We start from the raw sequence: 20,555 nt of genomic DNA, 5'->3' as shown, positions 1-20,555 counted from the left end.
TTTAGCCAATAATTTGATGAAAACGAGTATAGTAAGGAATGCTTAAGCTATAAGCATGCTATGTAAACCCATCAAACTCTGCACATACCAGACACAAAAATTACTTTCAGATGGTTGACTGCATCTCTAGGAAAACATCCTGGGGTTATTTAAGGTAAAGAAACACACATTTGAAGAGAAAGAAAATCTGAATTAATGGAAAGTCAGTAATTTTTCTGAAGGAGAATGAAAACGTATGTGGATCTAATAAAATAAGTAAGGGTGAGTGCTTTCATATTCAGTGTTACATTTAAAAATTTTGTTTTTAGGTAAAACACCTTGGGAAAAAGTGGTTTGTAAGTATTTCAACAGGCTATTTGTTTAAGAATAGTTTATAATAACAAGTATAAATAATAAAAATCCAATATAAACTTTGAATTTGTTACTATTTTCAGTTTCACTGATGAGAGACAAAAAACAATTGCAATATTTTTTTTCTAAAAATAAGTCACATCTCATTGTGCTGTGTTCAGTTGATATCCCTTGGAGGCTTGCTGTTTCCTGAAGGGAAATGGAGGAGCAGTGGATCTGGGGGAGAGGGGAGGAGGTTGGGTCTGGGATGAGTGGAGGGAGGAGAGGATGTGGTTCAGATGTATTTGAGAGAAGAATAAATAAAGAGAAAAAAGTCTCATCTTGTTTGTTTTCCTACTGCTTTATAAAAGTGATGTAGACTTATATATATATACACAAATGAGGAGTGATGTAAGTGAAGGAGACAGTGGTAAACAATCATGGTCATTTTAATGCTTAATTACTAGGCTATTTTTAAATCAAATTACCTTTTATAAAGGTAATTCTAGCAAGAGGAGGGATATGTGTGCGTTGTGTGTGTATAATTAATTTGAGTTCGCCATGTAGTCAGATGAATTTGAGAAGTCAGTATTTCTTATCTTAATGTTTGCTCCTATACAGCGACAATCACATGAGAGTTGTGGAAGGAATGAGGAAGGATTAGGATATTTTCAATACTAAGTGGCAGAAGAAGTCTGGGCCCTCCTTTGAATATTGTAGAACATGGAGTAAAACAGGATTTGATAAATACATTGGCCTCTTGCTACACTCAGCTTTAATACAGATATCAACAATCTGGAGTGTTTAAGCTGAATTCCAAGCCTTTTAGTGTTTCCCAAATGTGTTCTATTAAGCATTTGTTCCACTGGAAAGTTAATACTATTTTGTGACCCAAAGAAACAAAGACTCATGTACAAATGCATTAGAGAAACACTGGATATAGTCCAAATGCAAGAAGGCATTCAACACAGTTTGCATTTATTAATCTACAAGAGGAGTAAAAAATATGATTATACCATAGTCTTATTTAACTACGTAACTTTTCTTAAATGGATTTTCAAAACCAGAGATTTATAGAAAATTGTCAAGAAAATGTCAGATTACTTAGTTCACATTTGTGATTTGAAAGCTAACACTAACAGCTTTATCTATATGTTAGCAACTGTTGCTTGTTACATTTGCAATAAGAGAAAATGCACTCCAATTTTAGCTAGGGAAATAATGTATCATATCTAGCTCCAGAGGATATTATGGTTAGTTTGTTTAACTGTGGGGGCAGAATAGATAATTACAGACACTTACAATCACATACTATTTTTGATCAGAGAATATGCTAATCATGAATAAATGTAGGTATATATTTCCAAAGGGCTAATTCCCTAGGCTCTTTTAACTAAAAAACAAACAAATAAAAAACAAGACAATGATCTCTGTATTATATAAGTTCTCTAAGTTTGATTTTTTTCTAGTATCTATTTCTGTGAATTGGTTGTTAAGGTAGTCAGGGTTTCTCACCAACAACATTCTGGCCTTCTTACGTTTGGATACAGTATGGTACATTGCAGCGATGCAGATTAGCAACCTTATCTTCTCCTTGATGTACTGGGTAACATTAATAACCTGCATCCTGCCATGCTTTGTGATGCCAATGGAAGGCCTGCCACTTTCTGAATGGAGATGCAGGAGGAGTAGATAGATGCTGGGGGTGGGGGTAGAAGGGAGGCAGGGGAGGGAACTGGAGGAGAGGAGGGAGAGGAAACTGCGATTGTGATGTAAAGTAAATAAAAAAATTTAATTAACAAAAAAGATGGTATTCAAAAAAGACCCTGTACCCTTTATTATGCCATTATTACAAAGACAAAATTAGCTAAGAAATTGTCAAATGTCTTCTGATGGGTATGACTCCCTCCAGGTGAGAAATGCTGTTACTTTCTGTTCTTGGCTTTTCCATTCTGTCTGTACAGGGAGCACCATTTCATATGGACCACATTATTCCACTGATAGTCATGTGAAGGTGTTGTTATTCTTTTGAAAAGAGAACTAAATAACCATTCTGAACAGCTATCTTTACATTTTTTTTTCTGTATATTAATGCTCTGGAACCTATTGAAAGTCTCCTTTTCTTTACTATTTTATCTAATAGCTGTTTCCTTGAATGCTTGCAAAACAAACCTTTCTTCCAAGGGCCCATGTCTTTCAGAGTTTCCAACACTTTTATTTATTTCCCACATCATTTTATCCTTTTATCCTGTCTAAGACTTCAATAGTTGGCTATTGCTTTAGTAGAGAGACCAAATATGAAGATATACCTTTACTGTTTTAATCCTTTATTTACTAGGTCCTATAACAGGGAGGACATTAAGTGCTAAAACGATTCAAAAGCAGATGAAATTCTTCGGCACATTTTATTTATGAGCAGCAACCACTTACCAAGCCATTTAGATACCATTTCTTTTCTTTTTTTCTTTCTTTTTGGTTTTTCGAGAGAGAGAGTTTCTCTGTGTAACAGCCTTAGCTGTTCTGGAACTAGCTCTGTAGACCATGCTGGCCTCAAACTCACAGAGATCCGCCTGTCTCTGCCTCCCAAGTGCTGGGATTAAAGGTGTGTGCCACCACCACCCATCTAGGTACCATTTCTTAAGAACATCAAATGAGAAAAACATTGTGCTAAGTGACAAACATATGTAAGCTAATGTTTAGTTCTTACAGATATAGTAATAGTACTGCTATTCTGTTTTTCCAGACGAAATCCTGAGGTGTAAGTGTAGCCTCTATTAAGCTCAAGTTCAAGTATAGCCAAGCTCGGACACCAACACAAGCAACCTGACTTTGAAACTAATGTGCTTTAATAACTTTATCAACAAAGCTATAGAAATTGACAAAGAGAGCCTTCCCTAGATGATTACTCTAATTCTCATAATAGGAATATACTTTCTTATTTTTATCCATTAGTTACATGGTCTCTAATCACAGTTAGCTTGATGCTAAAAACCATTCTGTGAAGCTCCCCAAAGTAGAATATTTATACTTTTTTTCAAAAAGTCCAAAAAGAATAATAATTCCTGTGAGCATAGTATATATCTCACATTTCTCCTTCATTAAATTCTATGATTACTCCTTTGGGAATAGTATTTCTTACTAGAATATATAGATAGATCTTCTGTGGACAGTACAACTTTTTTTCCTCTCTAGAATAGCTAATGAAATAAACCCAATTTTTACTTTCAAAGGAAGTTATTTATAATGGAAAGTGACAAGAAAGAGAGAAGCCAGCTATTCAGAAATGAAAGAAATATAAATGAATTCTGTGTATTTAAATCTTTAAGAATTTAGAAAAAAATGCTTAAGTTATAATTTGGTGTCTTCAAAGAGAATAATTTTTAATAAAAAAAGTAAGGCAATGGAGCCGGGCGGTGGTAGTGTACACCTTTAATCCTACCACTTGAGAGGCAGAGGCAGGCGGATCTCTGTGAGTTCAAGGCCAGCCTGGTCTTTAAAAAAAAAGAAAGGCATTGGAGTAAGTATGACAACAAACTTTGAAATGTACAGATATCATTCTTATTTCCCAAGTAGTAGAACTTGCCCCTTCACCATATGACAATAGATCATTAAAGCCATTTACTATTTAGGTGACTAAAAGAGAGGAAATATTTGATTTTCTTTTATCAGTGAAGTTGAAAATGTCAAGGTATAATATTCTAGACACTAAGTTTACTCAATGCACAAACATTTATGAGAATAATGTCCAAAATACTATACACATTCATTTATATGCTTTTGATGAGGAGTTAGATTTTCAACCAATGAGAAAAGGTCTGGGTTTCCATTTCCCAGCTCACATGGTTCTTGAGATATTTTAAATTATTTCCCTTCTGTTCCTACGAAATTTGACTTCCTGTGGCCACAAAGGGGTTCAGCCAATTGTGCCTACTCTTTAACTGAATTTGTTACGTAGAAATGTAACTGTAACGGTGTTCTTTCATGAAACAGAAGGGGCATGGAATCCACTAGCAGAGGAAGCTGGTGGAAAATAGTTCTGCTCTGAAAAGTTGCCAAGCAACTGATTTTTATTAAATTGAACCTTTCCATTTGAAGCCTGGGAAGATGAAACCAATTGTTAATGTGATTTAATTCTATTTTCCTTTAATTTTGTAATGACAATAATGAAAATTAATATCTAATATACTGGGTACTGAGGCAATTTACAGTGCATTGTCATTAAACTCTCACAAAAACTCTATGAGGCAGAAATCATCTTCATTAAATAAACGAGAAAAGTGAAGCATAAAGTTGTATGCCTTCAGGGTCATTCTGGAGTAGTCAGGTGATAGATAGGATCTGGGGACACAGTTGGTACTACAGAGAATAATAGTAAATCCCAATTGACATTGGTTTTATAAATAGATCTACTTTTGCATATAATCTGAAATTATTTTGGTTTTTATTGTTAGTAAAATGAAACCTTTTACCCCGGTTTAAAAGGATAAGCCACACCATTGTTCCTTACCCACAATATAGGAAGCTTTTTAAAAAGCTGTCAGGGCCATGTTTATATAAATACATGTTTATTGTTGGTGAATAGATACAAAATAACATATAAGCTAAGACATAAAATTAGGACTACTTCTGCTTGCTTGAAATAAAATTCGAGTTTGGAAAGACTAATGAAATGTTTTAAAATGATTTTTTCTAGAGTTTTTGAGAATTCCTTTTTAATCATATATGGCAAGCTCTCATCACTGATAGGGTCAACAAATATCCATGGGTAGTTCATCTCAGCTCATTACTTAGTAGCTGTGCGAACTATTTAATTTCTTTGCAGTTTAGATTTTTTTCATGTATAGATATACTATTGTTGGGAGGCTTAAGTGGACTAAGCCCTTTTCAGTACAGAATGGGATGGCCAAGATGAGGTAAGGAGAGCGAGGCAGACCAAGGAAAAGGATATCTTTTTATTTTTTTTCCACTTTTGTACATTACTGATTTTTGTTGAGCTCTACATTTTTCTCTGCTCCCCTCCCATCCTCTTCCCTCGCCTTCAACCCTCTCCCAGGGTCCCCGTGCTTCGAATTTACTCAGGAGATCTTGTCTTTTTCTACTTCCCATGTAGATTAGATCTGTGTATGTCTCTATTAGGGTCCCCATTGTTGTCTAGGTTCTCTGGGATTGTGATTTGTGGGTGGTTTCCTTTGCTTTATGTTTAAAAACCACTTATTTTGAAAGAGGGAGCCATTATGGGGCTAGCAAGAAATCTAGCACTTGGGAAATTCAAAGGAATCCACAAGGTTGACCCCAGCTAAGAATCTAAGCAATAGTGGAGAGGGTGCCTGAACTGCCCTTGCCCTGTAATCAGATTGATGATTACCTTAATTGTCATCATAGAACCTTCATCCAGTAACTGATGGAAGCAGATGCAGAGATTCAGAGCAAAACACTGGGCCCAGTTCCCAAAGACCAGTAGAAGAGAAGAAGGAGCAATAATATGAGCAAAGGGGTCAAGACCATGATGGGGATACCCACAGAAACAGCTGACCTGAGCTAGTGGGAGCTCACTAATTAGACTGACAGTCGGGAACCTGTATAGGCCTAAAGTAGGCCCTCTGAAGGTGAGTGACAGTTGTGTGGCTGGGGCAGTCTGTAGGATCATTGGCAAAGGGACCAAGATTTATCCCTAGTGCATAAACTGGATTTTTGTAGCCTATTCTTCTTGGAGGGATACCTTGCTCAGCCTAAATACAGTGGGGAGAGCCTTGGTCCTGTCTCAAGTGATGTGACAGACTTTGTTGACTCCCCACGGGAGGCCTCACCCTCTCCAGAAAATAGGGATGAAGTGGCGGAATGTGGGGGAGCTAGAGGAGGGGAAGAAGAGGGAACTGGAATTGGTATGTAAAATAAAAAAAAATGTTGTTTTAAAAATAATTTTAAAAGTTATGTTAAAAATATAAATGCTTATTCTTATGACAAAGAAGCGCATGCACAGACAAACACAAATGATTGTAAGCGCTCATGTTCTTTTCATTTCTTTATTCTTATCACTATTTGTGTGTGTGTGTGTAGGGGTTTGTGTATGTGTCGTGGTACATGTGTGGATGTACCATGAGGTCCCATGTAGAGCTTCTGGGAGTTGTATTCTAGCTTTTCAGTGGGTTGCAGGGCCAAACTCCAATTGTCAGGCTTGCACAGCAAGCACTTTTTACCCATGGAGACACTTTGCCGACCTTGGTTTCTATTCTTTTTTTTTTAAATGTTATGATTATTTTATTAATGGTCTTAAATAAATCATTTTTATATGGTGACTACAAGGAACTAGTTATAAATTTATTGTCCTTTACTATAAAGTTTTCTTCCAAAATATAAGTAATGTAGACACAGGAGTTTAAAAGATGTAAAAAGTTGGTACTGTTTGCCAGGAACTTTTCGAATAACTTTATTTATATCATTTTATTTACTCCTTGTAATTAAAAGAGGAGTAACTATTATTTCCTTTTTTTATTCTTAAGGCAACTGTTTGGCAAAACTTTACATATATAACTTTACCAAATAGCTGTAAGAAAATTAAGCATGTATAAGAAGATATAAGCTGTCTTTTGGGAACAGAGGATGGAGCAGGTTGTACTAATTAGGAAGGATCTTGCCTTTTCCCAAAGTGTATGTTCCTCACTTTTAAGGATTAATTTGACACTGGACAGGGAAAAAGCATAGACTTCCAATTAAATCCATTCATTTTACATTTCAGGCATCTTCACAGGCAAATATTGGAGATACACTGTATCAATTTCAACTGTGACTGTGTTACCTTCTTGATCATACAAAGAAAATGAAGAGTCAACAATAAAAATCCTAACAGTAATTCTATGCCCTAAATAAGGTTTGTCCTTTTTTTTTTTTTTTTTTTTTTTAGGTTTGTCCTTTCTAGTTAACAGTTTCTTCTACTCAAAGACAAGATCAATCACTTAAACTTCTTAGAAGAATATAAAATCTGACACTATTTTCCTCAGAAAAGCCTATCTAAATGCTTCTTTAAAAATCCTCAAGGATTGCTGGGCGGTGGTGGTACACACCTTAAGTTCCAGCACTTGGGAGGCTGAGGTAAGGAGGATCTCTGAGTTCAAGGACAGCCAGGGCTACAAGAGCTAGTTCCAGGACAGGCTACAAAGCAGCACAGAGAAACCCTGTCTTGAAAACAACAACAAAAAAATCCTCGAGGATTAAATCAATGATTTTATTTCAAAGAAATCATGTTAGTTATAAGCATTTATACTTATAAAACTCTTGACTTAATTTATCACCTATCAGAGAAGAAATACATGTGATTCTACAATTTTCATATGCCATTCTGAGTTAAAATCTTTACTAGTCATTAGAAAATATAGAAAACTTTCTAATATTATGCCTGAAATTGTTAGTAGTCTACTCAGAAGTACATGATGACACTGATGGATTTTAACAATTGGAGAGGGATCCAGTAATCTCACCACTCCAAATCTCTTAAAGGCAATCAAAAAACTCCGGGAAGATGTGTATCCTTATATAAACCAGAGAAGAAGGAACTCTTACCATAGGTCGGTGTGCTTTCTCGTCTTCCTTGACTACTTGATCGTCCTTTTTCATATTCATAGCAATACAAGACGGTATCTTCTTCCACGATGTTAAACCTCTTTCGATATTCCTGATCCAGAAATGAGTTTGGGGATTCAGATCCCTTATGAACTGGCTTGCCCACCATATGTCCTCTGAGGTCTTCACAAGGAAGGTTTCCCTTTTCGTCCCTAAAGCAATGTGAAGGTAGAGGAGATGGGTGTAGCATTAGGGCCATACAAAATTAGAGGGACCTTAAAATACAAATAATACCATTCCTTTACAATGTATTTTCAGATTTTTATAAGATTTCTTTGAGAATTATAGGGTTAGTTAAAATTATTCCTATTTTGTCTCAAATAAGAATGAGGCCCAATGGTTAAATAAATTGCCTCAATGTCATACAGATAATAAATGCCAGTTAGAAATACAAACTTCTGCTCTAGTTCATTTTCACTGTGTCATGTCATAGGAAGAAAAATAATTTAACCACATAAATTGATTTTAGTTGAAGGAAAGATACTAGGTATAATGCTAACAATTTAATCATAGATTTTTTCTTCTGTTTATCTTATTGGTTTTGACAGGATTTGTGTTGCTGAAAACAAAGTTCTTTCTGATTCTGTCACCAAAATAAAGGGAAACTATGGTCTTATGAATGACATTAGTACCTATAAATCAGTATTATAAGAAGTTCAAACAGCAGATTATTAATGTAAATGAATTTTAATGTTATTATAAATGGTTACTATAAATATTCAAACTCTATGTATTTCCTGAGAGTTGAAAAGGTGTTTATGGGGCTGGAGAGATGGCTCAGTGGTTAAGAGCATTGCCTGCTCTTCCAAAGGTCCTGAGTTCAATTCCCAGCAACCACATGGTGGCTCACAACCATCTGTAAAGAAGTCTGGCGCCCTCTTCTGGCCTTCAGGCATACAGACAGAATATTGTATACATAATAAATAAATTTTTAAAAAAAGAAAAGGTGTTTATGTGGAGCTCATTCAGAAAGGCTATATAAAAATTATTACACATTAGCAATGTTTCTTATGGAGATAGGAGAAAATATGGTAAAATATGGAATTTACAAATGGGATTTGGGGAACAGCAATTCCACTTTTCATCTGTAATAATTTAAGCAGACATTTTCTTGACATTTTATGGGATTCCTAAATCTCATTGCTGTTATTTAAAAATATTTCCTTTAAAATATTTTTGTTACAATAATTTCATTTTTTATTTTTATTGAAAATTTCACGTGTTCAATGCATTTGAATCATATTCATTCCTCACTCTGCAGCTCTACCTTCTCTTGGGTGACCTCATATTGCCCCCCAATCATATATTTTCTACTTAATCCCCCCTTTTACATTTTGAAACTTTAATGAGCACTGCTCACTTTGTGAGAATGTCTAGTTTGCGATTTTCCCTCATGAGTGGTCCGAGGTGCAAGGCCATGGTTTTTAGAAAGTAATGGATGACTGAACTCCTAATGAAAGATCCCCTCTAGGACTAATTAAAACAACACCTTATTTATCTTAGGAAATGTTTCCCTAGGTATCTGATATTTTCCTTGTCTTCTAAAACATGACTATGAATGTAAAAGCTATGCTTTTCCTTCCATGCATCGTTGTGCTTCATTGATTCTAGGTGTTCCCAGTTACCCAAAAGTGTCCCATAAATCAATGTTATCAAATAAGAAAACATTAATTCGACATCAAAACAAGACCAAAATTTTAAAATTGCAAAAGAAACTCGAATCATTTTTAATTAGCTTTCATTATACCATATAAAACAGTGATGAATTTATTAAAATATGCCAATTTAAGAATTATGAGTCTTGGCCTACCAAAAGTCTGTATTTCTGTATCTTCATGAAAATGTTTAGATGTCCCAATTCAAAGAACTATAATCCAAATATTTTAAATATGTAGACAGCAATAAATAATATTCTCAAAGATGACTAAATCAGAAAGTTGTCTTATTAATTTACTTCTTTCCTAGGTAAAGTTATCATTATTATAATCATTTACTTTTTTACTTCCTAAAACCAATACATTTCTTATTATTGAATTATAAATATATAACCAGCTCTTAGGAAATATAAAGAACATAAATATAAATCTCAGTGCAAATTTCATTTTTAGTTAACTGAAAGCTTTTCTTGAACTAATTGCCTGGTATTTTTCTGTTATTGCTAATTCTCCATTGGAAAAAAATTGATATTGCAATTAGCTTGGAAACAGTTGTAGTGAATTCATAATACTGGAGAAAGGTTATGTTTATCTGTAAATTTGCAGGTTTCTCTACGGGGCCCATGACATGAATACTAATGCAGTTGTACCATAAGGTAATTCAGAACTATTGAATTTCCATGTTATATTTATATAGACATTCCCTGCAGAAGAAAATTGCAAGAGCTGGCATTTTCTATAATATAACATTATAGAGAAGCAGCCTTTCTCAACATGTCAAGTTTATTAAACATGTCTATATGGAATCTACTCAATAATGTTAAATTTGGAAATGTACCATGCATGCAAAAAAAATTTTAATGGAATGAAGTAATAATATATAAGTATGTATGTACAATTAAATATATAAATGTGTGTGCATATGTATATATTCATAGTATGAGTTTCTGAAGAACTTAAAGTAATCACTGTAATAGAAACAATTTCACTTTTCTTAAATTTATATGTACATGTACAAAAATAATAAATGCATGGTTATGCTCTAGATTTAAGTATTTAGGTTAAAAGATCATTGCCCCAGTAGATAGTCTTTGCACTTAATTAGACATAGTAGAGTTAATAAGGCAAATTAGTTATTATAGCGAATAATTATTTAAGGACCTTTAAAATAATTATTTACAACACAAAGAAAGAAATTTTGTTAAGTACAAAATATAACCAGTATTATGTTTTTATATTATCAAAATTCTTACCCTATAAAAGATGCCATTACAATATTCTTTTAATGATCACCTAAAATTTGAGATAGTAAATACAACTTCTTTTACTTAAGAATGTGTAGAACTCATCTATAAACTCTATCCATTTAAAAACATATGAAATGTTTTACATTAAACTGACATTTCTTAAAGCTTCACAAGCAAAAATCCTCCCTTAGTATTTACCTTGTAAAATAACCAAAAAAAAATTTTGGTTATTTAATACTACTTTCCTATTATGCAAGGTTATGAGTGTAAGATACTCACTGTCCAATTTATGCTTATTAAAATTTAGTTGTTGTCATTATTAACAAAAGAGCATTTGGTATAATGAGAATTGCCTTCTAGAATATGTTTAGAATTCCAGAAAAAACTATTCACAGTGCTCTTGAAAAACTAGCTTTCCAGTTTAGGAGCTATTATATTAGCCTTTCTCTAGAAGCTGTCCAGAATAATGCCATGGGTAGCTTATACCTGGGAATATAGGGCTCTGCAGGAGGAGGGGGAATGTAGAGATCCTGGAGGGCAGAGCTGTCTCTCTTGGTGGGTGTACTGATGGTGCTGGAGGGCGTGGCAACGCTGCTTGTGGGACTTCTAGGTATAAGAGGCTGGTTAAAATGAAAAAGAAAATACATACGCACACAAACAACACAAAACAACAACAATGACACATAGTTATCATTTAAAAATGATCTGTTTGTGCAAAGTTTTGAACTTGGCTGAAATAAAGAAAAATGTTATTGTACATGGGTATTTCTTTGATCCCTCCCCAAACAAATAACAAATAATAGAGTTTTCAATGCAGTTCCCAACTCACCTTTTCAATGGCTTAACCATCCAAAAGCTACTTATAAAGTAAAAATACCATTCAATGATTCATAATGAGAAGACATGTCACTCACAAAAAGAAATGTATTTTAATTAACTTTGCCAGAATTGTACTTTTGAAAGCTAATAAAAATAATTCATAAAAGAATTAGCTTCCTCACATCCTGACTGACATTTGAAAAACTATAGTGTTATATTAGTAAGAAATGTCACAGATGCTCAAAGAAGGCAAAAATGGCTATCAACACAGGAGAGAATTTTCTAGAAAACTGTACTTTCTCCCAACATAAACACTGGTAGCTGTCTCATCCCCAGCCCTCAGAGCCATTTTATATCACATCTTCAAAAGCATAGTGAATAAGGAGACACAAACATTTCATCTTTCACAGACACATATTTTCATCTAGTATTTAAAACTCATCTTTGGTTGCATGCCTATAGATACCTTGGATTTAAGTATTAAATAGGAAGTTGCCTTCTAAACATACTGTATAAACCGACTTAATCACATTAGTCTTAAGAGCAGTCCCAATTCCAAGATTCACAGTATTTGAGAATAATCTTGTGGATTGAAAAACATTATCCTAAATTGAAACTTAAATTCACAAATTTTTATATTTATCTTACAGATCTTACTGATTAAGTATACATACAATTAACATTAAAATAAGTATCTCAATGCAGTCTCAAACACGATGATAATGACCACAAAATGAATTGCATCTTCGTATGACAAAATGGTGCTATTTTAGCCTGTATGAAACACATTTGGCATATCTAGGTGATAGACTCACAATTCTACTACTTCAACATGCATTGCTGGAAACTCAAGTAAATGCATCTTACAACTATTTTGTACTGTAGCGTTACTTTCATACAGATAACCAAAAATTGTTTGAAAGTCAGGCGTGAATACAATGGAGATTACAATGTAGGTTACTGGGATACGCTACATAATTTGGGAATCAGTTAATGATTTTGACCTTCCTCATTACACAGCTCCCCTTAATAGCTTGAAATCACACTTTCTGCCAAAATGGTGGTTAAGTTTAAATGTATGTAAAATCAAACTTAAAGAAAGAGAGACAGGAAAAAGGAATAATCATGTATAAAATTTAATTTTCTATCATATGATGACTTACAATGGTCAGAAACTTTATACATTAATTAATACATTATGATAGTATGCAATAAAAACTTCTCTGTCTGACAATATAATTTTTTTTTTTTGGAATAGAATTCAGTTAATCTATTCCTGTCCTATAGAAAAAAAATTCTTGGCAATGAGAAACTCTTGAGATGTAGATGACTGGAAGAGTCATTTGTACTGATGAATGCCATGAAGCCCAATGATATTAAATGAAAATTCTAAGACTGTTTCATGCCTCTATAATATTTGAATGAAAGGTTCAGTGATACATACACATGCACACACACATACTCATATTTACTGCAATATGACTGCTTATAGTTTTTTATTTTGTTGTTATCTTTTAGCTCTAAATACAGATAATGATAATAAACATGAAGTAAAAGAAAACCTTATTACACATTATATTAATTTCCAATATTTTAAAATCAATTTACTATGGAAGACAAATGAATATTTAGTATGCTTTTTAATGTACTAGTATGGTACGTTACAATATCTCACTTTATGTGAACTTAAACCACTTCCTAATAACACAAGCTTTTCATAAAAAGCAATCTGACTCAATTTTTTATTCTTTTTCCTCTATTTTAAGGTTGCTAATTGCAGTTTGAAGATGTTTCTCCATTCCCTTGGTGATATATAGAGTTTTTGTTTGTTTAGTACATACTTTTTTCTTTCCACTCCACAAAAAACAAAGAAAAACGGAATTGTATTAATTTTTACAAGGGTATTTAAATATGCCTTAAGCATGAGGTGAAGTCTAGCAGAATATTTTATTCTGTATACATTTCCTTTCTAGGAGACTTAAGGATTAGCAATGCCAACTTCCTACAAATTCCTGTATTTGTACCTTTCTATTTTCAACAAGGAGTTGCTACTAATGTGATCAGTAAATGTGAATCAGTATACTGGAAGATTAATATAAGAAAAAAAGCTTAAAATGTTCAAATAGATGTCAGGTTTGATTACGTTACCCTGATCTAATTAATTGAACTGCTTTAAAAAATTCAACTTGTTTTTACCGAACAAAAGAAGAATTATTCAATTCTGTTCTTGAGTTCAACTGGGTGTTTATTTTATTGATAGGTAAATCAGAAGAAGTGTTTTAATGGGTTTATTGTGTTGGTGTAATCTGGCTTATCAGTACGTTCTACAGCAATTAAAGCACAGATAGTAAATAATCAATATACAGATAATTATTTTTGTGTACTAGTTGTGCTATTTTTATCAAGCTAAACAGCGATAAAAAGTAAATATTAATTTGAGTATCAAATTAAAAATCAACTTTGACACTGGCAATGAAAAAATAAACTGTGACCTAACATTAAAAACACTGCGGACAAGAATTAAAATAGTATAAAATTAAATGATTGAAAGAATTCTGAGATCATTAAGAAACTTTAGGAAGACAATAACAGTGTAAGGCATAGAATAAATGATGAAATTAAGATGAAATCAACCATTGAGGAAAAAAAAAAGAAATTCCTAATTATAACAAGCAAAAAACCAAATGAACAAAAACAAAAAACATCTGCTATTAGTATGAAATTACATGGAAAATAACAAGTTTATCGTCTCCCAATTAAAAAACTAATGATCTTTCAGAATTCAAATCAAATTTTAATAGGTATATTCTTTGAGTAAAAATTTCAAGTAAGAGAATTTAAAAAAACTAAACTATCGCTTCTCTTATCCTAGAAACATTTTCTGTAAATCATTATTTATTCTAACATAGCATCATTGTAACAGTTATAATTGTACTAAGAAAGATTGGCATTTTAAGTAAAAATAATAATGCTATTTTTTTCTTTCACAACTTTAACATGTTTATTAAAATGTGCATGGGAAAAACTACTATCATTAATTAAGAGTATTGTTTTAAGACTGCATATTGTTGTAAGGCTTTAATATAACATGGCACTATGGTATGTAACCAAGTGTGATTTAGGTCCATTTTGAATTCCCATCCAAATGATTTTATTTAGGACCTTGTCATAACATCCAGTATGGTTCTTACACCATAAAGCTCTTCCACCGGTTGAACAGCACTCTCACACAGAAGATCATCTGTGTGTGTATGTGTGTACGTCTATGTGTGTGTATGTGTGTGCATGTGTGTACCTTACTCTTGTAAATCAAGTCTGATAAATTATTGTAGAACACTGCCACTTATCTTTTTACGTTCAAAGTCATATGCATCTCTTTAAATGTACATTTAGAAGCTTAACAGGCACTTGCTATTGTCACCAGGACTCAGAAATCTACTTAGAATTTATATATGCATTTCAGTGCCAGTTTAAACTATATAAATATCTTAAAAACATTCTCTAAAATATAATACGGTACAAATCATTCCCTGAAGTATGGGTGAAGACTTCAGAAATAACATCTTACTGATTAGTTTACATACTGATGGAGGGTTGTAATTGTCAAAGAAAATTTTTAACTTTTACAAGAGATTAAGTGAATCATTACTTTAAATTTATTTGATGGATCAAGTGTTTTTGTCTTTGTATTTACCAATTTTAATATCACGAATAGCACATCTGCAAAGAACTAATATATATATATTATACACATATATGAAATCTCTATATTTAAGTAAATCAGTATATATGAGATGTCTCTGGTAAAGATTATTAAAAAGAATGTCTACACTTAAGAAAGTAATTTGAATTTTAAGTTTTACTTGAAATATTTTATATTTCCAAATCCTTGGCAAGCATATTTTAATTAAGTTGGCCCTCAGTAAATGATCCAGCGAAGTTAGATATATAAAAGTCTTCAGTGAACCCAATGACATAGAGGCAACCCCAATATTTCAATGTTATACACTGTAATAGTATTTAGTTCCAAAATACACTTATGTCAAATTCACACAAAAACTTGTTTTCCCTTTCAGGGGTAAAAATATCAACTGAGATACAAAAGATTACATTAAGTATATAACCTAGCCATTCATTTTCTTTATTCTTAGAAATAATCACAGATTCCAGCTGATCACAATACCTCAATTTTCTAGCATGGGACAGTCTTTAAGTCCTTACACAGTTCAGGCCCATTCTTACTAAATTCCCAGTACTAGCTTCATTTAGTATTAGAATATTACTTTATATTAACAATTATTTCCTTGATCATTCCAACAAATGCTCCAGAGAAAAAGTATTCTGGGTTTGGAAACAAGAATTTGCATACAATTTTGTACATTTCATGACCACATAAAGAATGCTAGATATAATTTTAAAAAATAATGTGTACTTTTTACCTGGCCAAGCTTTTCCTAAGTGAGAAATTATATTTGAAAATAATGTAAGCAAAATAATTGCATTGTTTAAAAATTCTCCCTCAGTTTCACAGCTTCTAATCAAATACAGATTTATTAATATAAAATATTTGTACTTTTTTTTAAAATATTTGTACTTTTTATAAGTAGATAAATTTTCTGTTGTTCTTACTAGACTATAAAGAAAACATTTTTTAGACCATGAATATGATCAGGAGACCTTAGATCCTTGAAATTAAATAACACAGATATATGGACACCAAAATATGTATGTTCTTATACAATATATAATAAAAAGCCTTTGTAGTCATATTACAAAATAGCTTTTTCCATCAAATCATCTGTACTGACAATAAGACAAGTGTATGTAATTTTGTGCTGCTCAATCTTATATGCATAATTAAATGATAATATAAAAATTGAAGTTATGTATTCCAAAATATAGTTAACAACATTATGGAATATTCACCGAAGAAACTACTTTTGAATTTGAGGTTTTACTTGAAACCCTTTACATTTTAAAATCTCTGAAAAGCATAGCTTAACTCAATTGTCAATTGTTTAAAAACGGCTCACTTCACATCATAGCTTCTTATTTGTAGTCAGTGTTAAAACTGTAAAAGCATTAGGCTGAAACCCGCAAATGTTACTTAGATTTTTATTTTATGGTTTGAACACTGATGAATTATAATTGATATGACAGCTGCGTGCAGTTATTTCCTAATATGAGCATGTAAAACACAGAAATCGTACTGTTGTCCAGCCAGCCCAGTTACAGTTTTAGTTAAAATTATTTTGTAGTGTTATACCTCATATAAAACATTTTCTTTACAATATGTTTTCAAAACAACTTTCAGAAACGTACAAATTGTCTTTCACTAATATTTGTTTAATAACATCAACTTGCATTTTGGATATTGAAATAAATTTTGTTGCTGCTCCTGCTTTGACTTTTTATACAATTACTTTAACCATTTATATTTGTATGCACTTTAAATTGAATGTGATCACCATTCTATAGTCGTTATACCAATTGATATACAAAATTGACTGCTGTTGACTACTTCCTTCCTGCTCAAATCACTTAAATATCCTGTAAATTGCCATCAAGGTTAATTAAACAATAAAATTTAAGTACAAAATAACAAGCCAATACTAATAACTATGGCATCAATATATGAGATTTATGGAGTAGAAAATAATTTAGGAATATAAATTATTCCTAAATTCATATAGCTTTATCTTAATTCATATGAAATGTCTTGAACAATATTTAAATCAGATTTTGAACTCTAGCATTGATTGACCTGAGATGTTTTTCTCCACCAAAAGCTGGGTTCTTTAACAGTTTTAAAAATTCAATGACTCCCAGTGATGATTTAAGGAGATTTCTTGGCAGCGTCCAGCTAATTCTTCGATACATCTCTTGTAAGAAGAAAATGACTGTCCATATATTCTTGCTGCAATGCATCCTAATTTAGTAGCCAAACCATCTAAACATATACTTGTGACCTATTTAGCACTCCCTGAAATTTATTTCACCGATAGACGAATGTGACTATATGCAGTCACCATGCTTATCCACATCCTGGAAATTAGCAGAGCGCCACTAAGATGATTTGAAAGCAGCTCTCAGAAGGCAAGGTACCCCGTTTACCTTCTTAGAATAAATGATTGGGTCTCAAAGACAGACAGACATCTCTGCTACTTATGAAAATACACAGATGATAACAGAATTCAGTTTTTCAGATGTAATTAAATTTGGTCATTGTATCTGATGAAGCGATCTTTACGTCCTTCAGGTCTAGCATCAAAAGTTTGAGAAAATAGAATTTTATCAAAAGAACTGCCAAATTTCATGAAATGTGCTGATGAAATTTCTCTGTGAGCATGAAGTTGGATTGTATGCTTTTGCTTATTTGGCTATGATTTCCAAAGAAATTCCAAATCAAAATCTCTCATTGCAGTTAATTCATATTGAGTAGCCCTATTTGAAACAGTTTAGGAATAAATACTTTAGGATATATATGCCATTTTATTTGTATAAATAAAATTATTACCATTTTTGTTTAAAATAATTGGTTTGAAAAAGATGTATGCACTATTTTTGACCTCCATGTAAAGTCAATTGCAATATTTATTTGAAAAAAGTTAATAGTTAAGTTAAGCCTGGTAATTAGGAAATGAACTAGAAATGCTGATTTAAATAAATTTCACAGATTCTTTGTGTAGATTTTAATTAAAGTAATTCCTACTAAATTACTGGTATACTTGATAAAAATAACCAACATAATTCAAACTTCAAGTTTGCATTTTGATGATTTATATGTAAGTGAATTAATAGGCATTCTAGTCTCAGGTGATTTGTATAGACACCAGAATTAAGAAAACAATAATGATGATGCTTGTGTCTACCTAGAGGACTGTTACTGCATTAGTACTTATGGTTCACAGCTGAGGCTGGTTCTCAGGAACTAGGAAGAAAAAATATCTCAGATAAAGGTATGAAGCAATCCACAATTGCCATCAAACCTCATCTTATCATTTGACTTTTCTTTTCTAGGACAGTCTGCATTCAAACTCTAGATTTTAAAATTTTTACGTGTTTCCCCATTCTCTTGTTCTCAAATCTATATTCTATAAAAATTCTCATCAGGTAGTTTCCACTAAGTGGAATTGATTTAAGTACAGGCTAAAGCCTAAGTTCATGAAAGAACTTGATTATAATGGTGTAATATCCAGTCCTGAAATAGGCTGTACGACCGTGTGGTGGTGGTGCTGCTGTATACGTACAGAACACATTATTCTTACACTCAAGAATTTGGTTTAGCACTGCTAGAAGAATCTAATTATTAAAAAACCAATTCTTTTCCTTCTGCTTTGCAAAAGTCAATTTTGAAGCTATTTTCAAAGATGTTAAAAGTAATTTTGTTTTCACTAACAGGCTTACTTATCTAGAGATGGTGAACATTGGGAATTCATTTTAGGTAATTCTTATTGGGGTAAATAGCAAACTTACAAATTTGTGATATATGGTATATACATATGTACTTATTTAAATTATCCACCCCCATATTTTAGTATTATGAAAAGGTAAACATAAAAATATTCAGCATATATTAGTAGGTAGTGAGAAATAAATATAATTAATGATTTGATAATGCTTATGTATAGCTATATAAGAATAGACCTAAAACAGTACCTTAAAATATGTCATAATTATATTGTACAAAATGATGGAATTAATTTTAAAAGATCTTTGCCCTCTAACTTTGAAGAAAATATGTCATGTGTATGTATAAGATATAAAATACTAGTTTTTTTGATTATTTTACTTTTTATATAAAAGTGTTAATTGCTATTAACATTCATTCTCTACTTCAGTTTATGCTACTGGAAAAAGATCTAACAATGAAATAAATTACTAAACAGACTACTTCAAAGTACATGGAACAACAAGAACTAGGATCTCTTTTGGTGTTTAGGTCCCTTTATGAAAAACTGCACACAAGTAGTGATTTTTCCAGCTATTTATAACTGAAAGTGTGAGGCTCTTCTCAAGTGTTCCTACTCCTTTAAACTTTGAAAAAAGATCATTGGCATAGACAATAGAAAATTCCAGATGAAGCAAACAGCCTCAGAACATTAACAATCATAAGATATTTTGGTATAAATATTGTAAGTCAAATGCATTTAGAAATACTAATGCAATCTATATTTATTCATTTGAAAATTAGAAAAAGTTTTGCATTAAAAATGTTAACATTGTAACAGTTTATGTGTTTTAATATTATCTAAATATAATGCCAACTTTAAGGCTGATAAGTGGTAAAGTTTAAAAGAATGCAAACAAATTATATTTATAAGAGCTGTTTAATGGAAAACTTACTAGAAAAAAATGTTGCTTGTAAAGGGCACTAGTAGAAAAATTACTAAATCTTACACAGCAGAGACTATAACGAAGCTTTTCTTTTTAATATGAGAAATTATCAGTATTCTACATTAGATGGGAAACTATTTAAAAAAGAAAAATCAACTAGATTTCTAGAAAAGGGTAATAGTCTACTATTTTAACAAAGTGGAGATTGGTGAAAAAATTCAATTATACATTTAAGGATTATATCCTGATTGAAATAAAAATATATTGATTTCTTGTCTTTGTGCAATAACAATATTTTATATCTTTTAAATAACTCTTATGTGCTTTATTACCACTCAAATTAACATTTTACAGTAAAATTTCATAATGAAGAAAACCGCAAAACTTCTTTTTTTCATATTCACGATGTAAAATGTAACACTCTCCCTGGTTTTTCTGCGGCAGGGGGTGGACAAGTGAAAAATGAGCTATAATGAGGAATACACTAGTTAATTTTTAATTGCTATTTTGAAAATTAAATTTCTACTCTTTATAAGGTACAAATTTATTT

At 32.0% G+C, this 20,555-nt stretch overlaps 1 protein-coding gene across 5 annotated transcripts in view; it reads right to left on the bottom strand.

Moving 5' to 3' along the window:
* LOC121441191 (connector enhancer of kinase suppressor of ras 2) overlaps nt 1–20,555 on the bottom strand; it is a 217,155-nt gene that overhangs the window by 88,190 nt on the left and 108,410 nt on the right. For all 5 annotated transcript variants that reach the window (XM_041642326.1, XM_041642327.1, XM_041642328.1 and 2 more), the window contains 2 exons: nt 11,336–11,469; nt 7,888–8,099 (listed from right to left, as the gene is read on the bottom strand). In XM_041642326.1, coding sequence (XP_041498260.1) covers nt 7,888–8,099; nt 11,336–11,469 — 346 coding nt within the window. The remainder of the gene's footprint in view (nt 1–7,887; nt 8,100–11,335; nt 11,470–20,555) is intronic.

This window comes from Microtus oregoni, unplaced genomic scaffold (assembly GCF_018167655.1).
Source record: "Microtus oregoni isolate MIOR12 unplaced genomic scaffold, Mior012 000074F_000, whole genome shotgun sequence".
NCBI classification, from domain to species: domain Eukaryota; kingdom Metazoa; phylum Chordata; class Mammalia; order Rodentia; family Cricetidae; genus Microtus; species Microtus oregoni.
This window is presented reverse-complemented; position numbering and strand designations above follow the sequence as displayed.